At 43.3% G+C, this 13,096-nt stretch overlaps 1 protein-coding gene across 1 annotated transcript in view; it reads left to right on the forward strand.

Moving 5' to 3' along the window:
- The first annotated feature begins 6,473 nt into the window (after positions 1–6,473).
- Positions 6,474–13,096, forward strand: part of LOC143830355 (cytosolic phospholipase A2 epsilon-like) — a 55,535-nt gene continuing 48,912 nt past the window's right edge. Inside the window, exons 1-2 of the mRNA XM_077322773.1 lie at positions 6,474–6,564; positions 10,936–11,008. Of these exons, the coding sequence (XP_077178888.1) occupies positions 6,538–6,564; positions 10,936–11,008 (100 nt within the window). The 5' untranslated portion in view covers positions 6,474–6,537. The remainder of the gene's footprint in view (positions 6,565–10,935; positions 11,009–13,096) is intronic.

Here is a 13,096-nt window from a genome sequence, read left to right on the forward strand (position 1 = left end):
GAAAACCGGTGGGTGCCCCCCCACCCTCCCTGGAGGCTTAGGAAGCCTTCTCTTGGCACCGGGAGGAGATGAAACCGGCATCTGGGAGGAGCGAGTCCGGCTGCCCAAGTAAAAGCAGGGCCAATCAGGGTGCAGATGGCCACACCCTGATTGGCTTGCCCATTCTTGCCCTGCCCTCGATGGACCACCGGCCGCTTCCACAGCAAGCCGAAATACCTGGCTGATGGAGCTGGCAGTTGCCGTGGGAGGGTGGGAGCTGCACTTGCCGGGCCTTAGGTAAGCGGTTCTGGCAGTGGGGGGCAGGGGAGGAGAGATCCCTGCCAAGCACACCCGCCGCTTCGTGGGGAAGTGACTTTAGTGGCGGGGGAGGGGGAAGACATCCCTGCCCTGCGCCCTGCCAAGCGTGCATGCTGCCAAGTGTGCTCCAGGGTCTCGCCTGCTCTGCCGCCAGCCTGCGGGTGCCTGGGGCAGCCTTTCAAAGCCCATTCTTATGAACGGCCTTTGCAGTTAGTTGTACTATAATTTACATTTGCTTGGATGGTACTTTCTGAGTTTGGTGTAGTGGTTAGGAGTGTGGACTTCTAATCTGGCAAGCTGGGTTTGATTCTGCACTCCCCCACATGCAACCAGCTGGGTGACCTTGGGCTTGCCACAGCACTGATGAAACTGTTCTGACCAAGCAGTGATATCAGGGCTCTCTCAGCCTCACCCACCCCACAGGGTGTCTGTTGTGGGGAGAGGAATGGGAAGGCGACTGTAAGCTGTTTGAGACTCTGGTTAGAGAAAAGTAGCATATAAGAACCAATTCTTCTTCAGTAATATCAGGGCACTCTCAGCCTCACCTCCCTCACAGGGTGTCTATTGTGGGAAGAGGAAAGGAAATGCAACTGTAAGCCGCTTTGAGACTCCTTCGGGTAGAGAAAAGTGGCATATAAGAACCAAACCTTCTTTTGGTCTAGAACTGTATAATAAATGACTAATGGTTCACAGCCATTTAAAGCTAACAGCTGACAGGCAGACCGATTCCACTCAGCAATTAGGTTTACATGGCCCATATAGACAACCTGAATCTGACAAAAGTCCAATAAATATTTGGGGAAGGAACTTTCCCCAAATATTGTTTTGGATACTCTGAACTGGGCCAAGTTCAAGCCAAATTTTGGCTCTTGAACTGGTTCATGACCATTCCTACTTATCACATTATTCACTCCTCGGCATCAGTTTCCTAATAATGGATTTCCTAATTTTTATTACATGGTTGTCATGTTTTCTTTCTGGATCTTGGCTCTTAATATAAAGCCTACCAATAATGTGATTGAATAATCACTTCCTGTAGCGGACATAGTCATTACCCCAGTATCATTCTAGTCAAACAAGTTTTGCTGGTTTCTGAAGCACCACAAACCTTAGCAATGGAGAAGATAATGAGATGAGTGTGGATGTTATACAAATTGAGATTCTATTGTTCTACCTTTACCTCTTTAAAATATCTTGTGTCTTCCGCTTAGAGATCTCAAAGTAAATTCTCTTGTTGTTGTTGTTAGGTGCGAAGTCGTGTCCGACCCATCGTGATCCCATGGACAATGATCCTCCAGGCCTTCCTGCCCTCTACCATTCCCCGGAGTCCATTTAAATTTGCATCGACTGCTTCAGTGGCTCCATCCAGCCACCTCATTCTCTGTCTTCCCCTTCTTCTTTTGCCCTCAATCGCTCCCAGCATTAGGCTCTTCTCCAGGGAGTCCTTCCTTCTCATGAGAAATTCTCCTAGGCTAGACCTATTCCAAACCACAGTATTACAAACTTTAATCCTAGGTATAATTCTGAGCTACATCATTCATCTGCACTCTGGGATCAGGGATTTGTACTAACCTCAATTTGCCTGCAAGTTTTCAGAACAATCCCCCCACAGGAAAAAAAATGGCCACTTTTTTGAGAGAATATCCCTCATCATGTGGGGGCAATTGCCGCATATAAAATGGGCGGGGTGACCTCTAACAACCATCCCTCACCATGTCCTTGTTGGTACCAGAAACCTTTGCCAGTGGTCCTTCCGCTGACTGACTGCATGCCCACAGCTGTTTCTATCTATTCCACCTGCTAAGGACAAGGAGTGGCATCAAAATGCCAGGAGGCTGATGGATTCCTCCTTCCACTCCCCAGAACTGCTAGTAAGTGCAGGGTGATCAAGCCAGAGCCATTGGCTGCTAACCCAGACAGTAGGCGAGTATGAGAGGAGTGGCGGTAGTACAGGCTCATAAGCCAGGCAACTGTGGAAGAGGCATCCTTACGAGGGGTAGATGAACAGGCCTGGGACCAGCCCAGCAGGGCAAGGGAAGAAAACAAGAGGGAAGGATGGGGTGGGTCCCCCCCCCCCAAATCTCCCCAAATCTTGCAGATTACCTGCACCTTCTTTTATAGTGTCAGAGGTCTGTTTTCCCTTATTGGGCTGAATTCTTACTACCTGCTTCATTGGATCCTAGTGTTCTTATTGCAGTTTTTAAAACACACACAATATCTATAGTAGCTACTTTATGGGCACAGAAGGTCACAAATATGAGGTGAAGTAACATCAAATTTAAAATTAGAAAATAATATTTATAATGAAAAATGAAATGCAATTTTTTTTCATTTAAGATGGCGGTAAAATTTAATTATTAATTTACTTTAAAAATTATACCCTGCTTCTCCTGGCATGCCAGCTCAGGGTGGCTTTCAACATTGTTTCATAAAAACATATATAATAAATAAAAATTATATGCTTAAAATTTATATACTTTAACTTTAAAAACCTCATTCTAAAAACAATCATGCCAGCTGTATAGACAATTTATTCATTTGAGAACATCTCAGTTTTTAAATGTGTTTGAATTCTCTCTTTCAACAGGAGAATTCCCGGAAGGGCTAAAAGAGACAGTGGTTTGCCCACTACTTAAAAAAACATTTCTGGACCCACAGCTGCCTTCCAACTACCGCCCCTTCTTGCACTTAGCATTTCTGGGGAAGATGCTTGAAAAGGCTGTTGTGGACCAACTAGCAGCATACTTGGAAGAAGATTCGGTCCTAGACCCATCTCAGACATGTTTTTGATGTGGCCATGGGTAGAGACAGTGCTAGTCCCCCTGATGGACGACAGCCATTGACAGTTGGACTGGGGCGGGTCAGCGCTGCTTATATTACTAGACCTTTCAGCAGCACCTGACACGGTTGACCATGAGCTTCAAGCTCACCACCTCACTGATGCTGGGATCAGAGGGACTCCCCTCTGGCTGATCTCCTTTCTCTGGGATAGAGGACAAAGGGTGGATGGAATATCCCTCCCCCCAGAACCTGGAAAGGCTGCAGGCTGGACGCCTCCAGGAAGGGAACTCACCGGCAGGGGCAGTTCTCATGCAGCAGCGATCTGCAGCCTCTGAGCCTTGGAGGAAGGTGGAAGGAGGAGGGGGTCATCAGGGGTGGGGGATGGAAGGTGATTGGCTGGCTGCTGGTCAGGCAGGCAAGCTAGTTGTGGAAGGAGGCACTCAGGGGCAGGATAGCCACCCTGAGTTGGTGTTGAGCTTAAGCCATGAGACCATCCATGAGACCAGCTCCTCCTCCTAGTCCTTACCAGAAATATTGTAAAACAGATACATTTATAAAAATATTATTTGCTTTTTTCCTCTGGTTTTCACCTGCCTTGAGATCTGCTCTACCATGGGGAAGGAGGGTTTATTAAATAAATAAAGGCCCTGTGAAAAGGAATACTTTTTACTATTTTCTTAGATGAAAGGAGGGATGTAACCAGACGTACAGGACAGGAAGGAGTTCCATAGACACAATGCAACCACAAGAAGGCACAGTCATATGAATCTTGGACAATGATGTCACACACAGATCCAGAGCTCTCAAAATTATCCATGTGTACAAGTAGACTAATTCTGAAGTTGGCTGCCCTTCAGTAGGTGGCCCTCCTTACCTGTTCAGGGCGTTAAAGTTTAATACCATCTTTGTCAGATTGGGCCTGGAAGGGAATTGGCAGCCAACTAAGACTGGTATTTAAAGATGAATGAACCTGTTGATCTTCCAGTGCCTGGAAGTTGTACTTCGTGGCTAATTGGCAGGCGGTGGCTTTGTTGCCATGCTAGTTCATGTAAATAAATGTTGTTTATTGCCACTAAACTGTTATAAAAGAGACTGCTTAATAAGAAAAAATAGACATTTGCTTAATAAAATTATTAGTGAAACCATTTGCTTAATGAAATTTTTATAGCCAAAGAGTTGGAAGGGACCTCCAGGGTCAGCTTGTCCAACCCCCTGCAGAATGCAGAAAATTCACAACTACCTGTCGACCCATTGTGACTCCAATTCTATGCCCGGATGATGCCCCCTCCAAAAAAACTAAGAATCCCTGGCCAGACTGGCCTGGAGGAAATTCACCTCCCAACCTCCAAGTGGTGATTGGCATTTTCCTGGGCATGCAAGGAAGGGCCACAAGAGCCAAGCATGAACATAATCCCTTCTGCTCAGCCACTTACAATCTGCCTAAGTTCACAGGATCAGCATTTCTGTGAGGTGGCTACTTAGCCACTGTTTAAAAACTTCCACGGAAGGAGAACCCACCACCTTCCGAGGAAGCCTGTTCCTCTGATGAACTGCTCTAACTGTCAGAAACTTCTTCCGGATGCTTAGCTGTAGCAATCATTAAGAAGCAATCTCTGACATACAATGTCGAAAAGAATAATGTTAAAATATGGTTACAGATCACAAGGCTCTTAAAACCTGAAGAAAGGTAAAGAAAACCAAACAATGTTTTCCCCTCAAAATTCTTCAGGATTCACATATATTCAATACATTTTGTATAGTACCATGTCCTAAAATGATTTCTTTCGAGCATCATGATCCAAGTAGAATCCACAAACTGGAGGAACTCTAGTCCGTGTTTATGGATGCACTTAGTTGGTACTTTTGCTCCCCAAACCATTTCTAAGGCAGCTAAGGGGAGGAGCAATAATATTCCAACAGTATCTTATGAACTACGTATTTTAGGAAGGCTCAGGGAAAAAAATTCTTACCCTACTCTAACAAAATGGTCCAGAAGGACACCATGGTTGATGATACTGAAAGGTGCTGAGAAGAATATTTAACAAAAACATCCTTTCCCTATCAGTCTCCTAACATAAAATATTAGCTCAGGCAAAGAAATTCTGGTACCAAAACCAAGTATGGATTAGGAATGCTTGAGAACTTGCGTGTTCTGTTTACATCCTGCATGCTGATTGCAAGTTGTTTGGATGTACCTGTTTTGCATGATTTCTCTGCCTTCTCACACAATTACTGTGCTGTTTGGTAGCAAGTCTCTCACCCACTCCCTGCCACTTACCTGCTGCTGTTTCCAATTTCTAAAGTACATAACTTATATATATAAAGTAAGATTTACTATTTCTGTGTCTTTGGTTCTAAACTACACTTGAGATCTTCAAACACAAAAGGTTATCTTATACACATTTGTATGTCTGCATGTGTCCAAGTGTGGTATTTCTCTGCTGTTTGATTAACTGTCTGGCAGATTCCAAAATGATAGCAAACACTGTAGAATTCACCTTTTCTTGTTTTGTTTGTTTGTTTGTTTTTTACCACTGGGATGTCACTAAAAGTGTATTCCCATGGAGTAGAGGTTGGTATTACTCACTTATATGATGGAGCCACAGCATCATAAAAACTTCTAAAAGGTACAACTTGAATGCATGGTAACATCATGCCTGGTGCCATCCCAGCACCGAGAGTAATGGGGTAGATCCCACCCTTTCTAACCACTTCAGTGAGCAATGTTTGTTGTTTTTTCATTAAAATATTCATACCTCACAAAAGGAAACTTTTGGCTCAAATACGGAGCGTGTCCCCCTCTAAGGAGTCTCTCTCCAAATGAAATGTGAGTAATGGGAAGGTGACTGTAAGCCGCTTTGAGCCTCCTTTGGGTAGGGAAAAGAACCAACTCTTCTTCTTCTTCTTCTTCTTCTTCTTCTTCTTCTTCTTCTTCTTCTTCTTCTTCTTCTTCTTCTTCTTCTTCTTCTTCTTCTTCTTCTAGAGGATAGTTGGATCCACATCTAACATGCAATACTTTTCTTCATACATTATTATTCTAGTATCTTAGATTCTTACCAGGCCAATGAGATGAATGAACCTAGTATCTGAAATATTTGGTGTCACTTTTTGCTACTAGTGCAATAATCAGGGATTATACCTGTCAGCCAGCATATAAGGAGTCAATAAGGAGTCAATTCCATTGTTTACCAGAATTTACTTCTGAGCAAACGTGTTTGACATCTGTGATGTTAGTTCCATGTACCTCCTACTCGCTGAAGCTACAACTACTCTGCACTTGTTCATTGCTCTTAGCAAAATAGTTTGATGAATGGGATTGCTTCATTTTTAGGAATTAAAGAGGGGTGGAGCTGCGAGTCAGGTTGCAAAACACCTGCTCATCAGCTCTAGAGTTTAAAGACTGTACGTTCTCCAGTTATTGTTGTCTGCTGGAAGCTGCTGTAGGATCCGAGAGTCACAATGGGGATATTTTCAAGCAAGGATCTGGTAAGAGGCTGGAAGGGGAAAAAAATTCAAATCCATATTATTTGATCAGTTTTCTGGATCTTGTGGTTAAGGCTTTTGTCTTCACAGTAATTCCTCAGTTCAAATGTAAGCTTGTTGATTCTCTAATATATTTGGCTCGATAAAAAAAATTATTTCTCCGTTTTGATAGTTATTCATCCTTGCCTTGATCAAGATGCCTAGGGTAAGAAGGCCATCTTACTGACAACAAAATGGGACAGGTTCCTGTCATGATAGCTGGCTGAGGTTGTGGCAAAGATGGCTGAGGTGAAAATGAGGAAATGGTTAAAGCCTTTGACACACTGATGATCTCTCAATTTGTCAATTGGATGTGCATAATTCACATGGCTTTAACTTTGATGAGGAAACGGGTGTGCTGTTTGAGTCCACCCCCCCCCCCAGCTTATGTTGATGAACCATGAAGCTAGACCAGCACAGACACGCAACTGGCACCCTGCTCTGAATGTAAGAGATGTCCTGGAAATAGGTTGCTTGCTTTTACCAGGGGAACTTCCCATGTAGACTAGAATACATTATGAGGATTCTGGCACATGCATATTGCTGAAGTTAACTAAGATTTTTGAAAAGTTTGTATTTCAGCATTCTTCCTATTTAAATAGGAGGTGGGTGGGGTGAGGAGGAGGATACAGTCCCTAGAAAAGCCATCACAAAAAAAGCCAGTTTGGTGTAGTGGTTCAGAGCAGCAGCCTCTATTCTAGAGAACTTGGCTTGATTCCCACTTCTCCTCCACATGCAGCCAGATGGGTGACCCTGGGCCAGTTACAGTCCTGTCAGAGCTCTCTCAGACTCACTCACAGGGTGTCTGTTGTGGGGAGAGGAAGGGCAGGTAATTGCAAGCTACTTTGAGAGTCTGCTAGTGAAAAGCAAGGTACAAAAAAACCAGCTTTTCTTCTTCTTTTTTCCCTGCAGGCTAAACTGAGGAAAGAAAATATACTTTTAAAAGTATAAAGGCTGTCGTTATTTAAACTGCTTTCCTTTACAGAAGAGGGTGGAACTGATTTCTCCTAGCATTTATAAAGCCAAAGGATTAGAATTAATTTCTGGTGCTTCACTGGTAACATATACATCATCCTGTTTTAAAAAGTATTCTCCTTCTGGTGACCAGATCGTCAGAAGTCATTTTAAGAGCACTTTCAGAATTATCAGTAGTCATGTCTGTCAGGATGGGGTTGCTGCAGTGTGCTTCTCAGAACTGTTAATGGCTGATCATTTATATCAATCCTTGCAAATGCAACCTTTTCTCATGTATTGCATAGAAGTAACTCAGGTCAGTTATGCCCATAGAAAATAATATAATGGTGTTCTTTGCAGATGCTTGAGCTTAGCTGCCCACTCTAGATCAGAACAAAGTTTGAGTCTAGTGATGCCTTTAAGGCCAACAAGGCTTATTTGAGGGTATAAGCGTCCATGTTATGCACAGTTCTTCAGGACTTAATCTTTGTTCTGCTGCTTCGGACCAACACGGCTACCCACCTGAAGCCCTAGATCAGGTTGTACATTTACTTGTATGCTAAATCACCCTTTCTTTAGAAAAGAAAGTCATAATTAGAGACGTTTGAACTGCGTCTTCTGTCCCTAGTAGGTCAGCTCCCTAATTTACAATGGAAGTGGGAAAACTGGGCAGGTCTGCTTAGTCCACAGCAATAGCCAGGCGAGAGGTTTTATCAGTGTGAGATATCAGCCTCTCCAGATACATTCTGGATGCCAGCAGTGAAGCAACTGTCTTGCCTCAGAATCCACCAGGGATGGAACTGGCACCAAGACTGACAAAGGAGGACATAAGGCCCCACATATCATGATGATGGCCACAGTCAAGGACCAGGGCAACCGAGAAGAACCCATCAGCTGATAAAAACCAGGAAGCTGATGATAGCAAACACATCAAGAAGATTTATTCAGAACCTTGAACCAGAGCCAAAATGAGCCCTGTATTTTTCAACAACAATTGTCTTCATCAGTGACTCTTGGGTAATAAGTGAAACAAAGAACTCAAGCAGTGATTGTCTATATATGCCTCTAATAATATCACTTAGGTTTTATGATTTCACCATATGATCCCCATAGAATGCACAAGTGTTGAACCTATGTGGCTAATTTTGGCTCTGGAGGTTCTAAATAAATATTTTTGATGGGTTTGCTAAGGACCAGAGCAAGACAGACTGTAAAAGCTCACGAGACCTCATTTGAGCCACTTCTAGTTTGTATGAATGTTGGCCTCTTGAGAGAGAGAGAGAGAGACTGAAAGACCACAATTTCTCCTGGATGCCCTGGGTGTTAAAGAGGAAGTGTGGCTTCTGTGGCCTATCCAAATATAGTGAAAAGTCTTATTGTTGCAGTGATTCCCAGGCTAGGCCAAACAACTGGTATGCCAGACAGAACCCTGGGTAAGAAGAAGTTAAAATCTTACATATCTATCTGAGCAACAAGAGCCACCACCCCTCTCATGTTTTTGTCTATTGGAGTTATCTAGCATCAAGTTTGGATGAACTATCTGTGGATGTTTCATAACCAGAAAGAATTGAGAGTACTTGCCCATGTAACTCGATAAACTTTCCAAACTCAAAGGGGGAAATTCTATCTGATCACACTTAAAACAACAGCTGCTACAATATCATAGGTTTATTGGACTTATTTGGTAGTTTGTAAAAAAGGGTGAGATTACATGCTCTGCTCCTTGCCAGGGAATCTATGCTATGGGAACAACACAAGGCTTCATCACCCAAAAGTCTTTAAAATTACCCATAAAGAATAACCCATGGTAATGAAAGTATTCTGATGTGGTAATGTTCACCACATCAGAGACTTCAGCAACCATGGGAGTGGTCATAGCTCAGTAGCAGAGCTAAAGCTCCCAGTTTCAGCATCTTCTCTACTTAAAGGATTGTGGATAGTAGATGCTGGGAAAGACTGCTGCTCAAACTTTGATTTGCTGTCAGTCAGCATACATAACATTAGACCTAAGTTCCCTTTGCATAAGACCTAACATTAGACCTAAGTTCCCTTTCTCAACTTTTTTTACCATTGGGAAACCCCTGAAACATTCCTCAGGCTTTGAGAAACATCAGGAATGGTGTGATCATGCAGAATATAGTTGGAATGCATAGCTGTGTACACACCCACCCAGGGCCCCTCCCTTCCCCAACCCCTCCAGGCCCATCATTGGCCATTTTGGGAGGGAGGTCAACATGACCATATATGGTCATATCACCTGATAAAGGTTTAACAAATTAAAAAATATATATATTAAAAATCCACCCATTTGGGAAACACTTCCAGCGCTATCAAGAAAATCTAAGGTTTCATGAAATCCTGGTTGAGAAAGCCTAGTATACAACATCTTCCTATATTCCAAGCTGCAGCTGTGTAGGACCAGGTCCAGAGGCAGTCAAAGATTCCCTCCCACCCATACATGTGAAGAATATTAAGATGGAAAATTATGAAGAAAAAGAAAAGCAGAACAGGGATGAAATAAGCCTCACAGACTTCAATGGGATTTACTTCTCTGTTACTCCCTCTAAGCAGGATAAACTAGGACGTTAACCACACAAAACAGACTCACAACAGTCCTTAAAGAACAACTCTTCAGAACCATTCTCTTTCACTTTAACTCTTTGCTTATGTAGAAATGCTAACAGGTACCCTCTTGCTATAGAAAATAACTTCCACAAATCAAGTCAAGCAGAGAGTTGAAGTGAGTAATTATGAATTTCTAGAGAAGCTTCTAGCTTTTGCTGATGGCCCAAGATCTCCAGGGCCAGTGAGCTTAGGCCAGGCTTTTTCAACTAGGGTTTCATTAAACCCTGGCATTTCTTGACAGCTCTGGAAGGGTTTCCTGAATAGGTGGGAGTTAATTATTTTATATATATTTTAAAAATTTGTTAACCATTTATTGGGTGGTCATGTTGATCCACTCCCCGCTCACAAAATGGCCATTGATGAGCCTGGAGGGGGTGGGAAGGGGAGGGGGCCCAGGTAGCTATGCTTCCCAACCACATTCTGCATGATTGTGCCACTTTGGGGGTTTCTCAAAACCTGAGGAATGTTTCAAGGGTTTCTCAATGGTAAAAAAGTTGAGAAAGGCTGGCTTACGCAGAAAGGCCACCTGATTTACTTGGCTCTCAAAGTAACTCAGGCCTAGGGAATATTGAATAACTTTTATCCTTCTGTCTTACAGCCATGTTACTGTAGATACATATTCAGTACTGTGTCACATTGTAGTTACATAGGTATTTAGGATATGTCAGTCAGTTTATTGAAAAGTGGGATTTTAAAATCGGTGAAATGTGATAGCTAAATATTAATCAATACCTCTTGTTTGTTCCTGTTCTGTAGAGAGAGACTTCTCCATGCAGCCTGCTCACTGTAAAGATCATAAAAATAAAAAATCTTCGGAAGGCAGACATATGTAAGTATATTGACTGTTCATTGCTCTTTCTTGTGTTATGGGGGGGAAAAAGCCTAGCTCCATAATGAACAATGAATAAACATTGAAGAGAACACTGTAGTAGACTATAATCATCAGGTCCAGATGGCACATATCCAAGAGATCTGAAACAGCCAATGTGGTGTCATGGTTAAGAGCATTGGTCTTTAATTTGGAGAGCCACGTTTGATTCCCTGCTCCTCCACTTGCAGCCAGCTGGGTGACTTGAGCTCATCACAGTCCTGTTAGAGCTGTTCTCACAGAGAAGAAAGGAAGGCAATTGTAGGTTGGTGAGAGTGGATAGTGAAAAGCAGGGTATAAAAAGCAACTCTTCTTCAACTGAAATGTGAATTTGTGGATCTCCTGTGAATAAATGCAATCTATCATGAAAACCTGCCCTTATTCTTGAGGACTGGATTGCTGTTGTAACCCCCATCTTTAAAAAAGGTTCTAGAGGAGATCCAGGGAATTACAGGTCAGTCAGTATAAAGTTGGTATCAGGTAAGTTGGTGGAATCAGTTAGAAATTAGTAGGCACATTGATGAACAAATACTATTGAGGGAGAACTGGAGTCTTTATGGGAAGGTCTTGTCTCACTAACTTTTTAGAGTTCTTTGGGGTGGGGTAGGGTGGGGGTGAACAAATATGTTTACCTATAATTCCAGAAAACTTTTCATAGAATCATAGAATCATAGAGTTGGAAGGGGCCATACAGGCCATCTAGTCCAACCCCCTGCTCAACGCAGGATCAGCCCTAAGCATCCTAAAGCATCCAAGAAAAGTGTGTATCCAACCTTTGCTTGAAGACTGCCAGTGAGGGGGAGCTCACCACCTCCTTAGGCAGCCTATTCCACTGCTGAACTACTCTGACTGTGAAAATCTTTTTCCTGATATCTAGCCTATATCGTTGTACTTGTAGTTTAAACCCATTACTGCGTGTCCTTTCCTCTGCAGCCAATGGGAACAGCATCCTGCCCTCCTCCAAATGACAACCTTTCAAATACTTAAAGAGGGCTATCATGTCCCCTCCCAACCTCCTTTTCTCCAGGCTGAACATTCCCAAGTCCCTCAACCTATCTTCATAGGGCTTGGTCCCTTGGCCCCAGATCATCCTTGTCACTTTCCTCTGTACCCTTTCAATTTTATCTACATCCTTCTTGAAGTGAGGCCTCCAGAACTGCACACAGTACTCCAGGTGTGGTCTGACCAGTGCCGTATACAATGGGACTATGACATCTTGTGATTTTGATGTGATGCCCCTGTTGATACAGCCCAAAATGGCATTTGCCTTTTTTACCGCTGCATCACACTGCCTGCTCATGTTTAGTTTACAATCCACAAGTACCCCAAGGTCTCGTTCACACACAGTGTTACCTAGAAGCGTATCCCCCATCCAGTAGGTATGCTTTTCATTTTTCTGACCCAGATGCAGAACTTTACACTTATCTTTATTAAATTACATCTTGTTCTCATTTGCCCATTTTTCCATTGTGTGAACTTTGTCTCTATCTTCTGGAGTATTTGCCAGTCCTCCCAATTTGGTGTCATCTGCAAACTTGATGAGTAGTCCCTCCACCCCCTCATCTAGATCATTAATAAATATGTTAAAAAGTACCGGACCGAGCACCGAGCCCTGAGGTACCCCGCTACTCAACTCCCTTTTGATAAAGTTCCTCATCAAAGACTCCTAAATAAACTTAGTCGTCATGAGATAAGAGGGCAAAAACTTTTGTGGATGAAAAATGGACTAAATAACAGGAAACTGAAAGTGAATATAAATGGGAAGTTATCACAGTGGAAGGTGGTTAGCAGGGGGGTACTACAGGACTCAGCAGTGACAGATTTAGGGCAGTGGTACATGTAGGTGGTAGCACCTCCAATTCATCAGTGAGGCAGGTGGAGAGACTCAGTGGAGGGCTGCATAGTGTCTACACATCAAGTGGTGTCTAGGGTCACCACTTGATGGGGGGAGCACCATGCAGCCCTCCAGTGTGCCTCCCTACCTGCCTCAGAGTCTTCAGGCCATCAGGGATGGGGCACTAGCACCCACCCTGCTCTGTGAAACTGTGA

This window comes from Paroedura picta, chromosome 2, assembly GCF_049243985.1.
Source record: "Paroedura picta isolate Pp20150507F chromosome 2, Ppicta_v3.0, whole genome shotgun sequence".
Lineage (NCBI taxonomy): Eukaryota > Metazoa > Chordata > Lepidosauria > Squamata > Gekkonidae > Paroedura > Paroedura picta.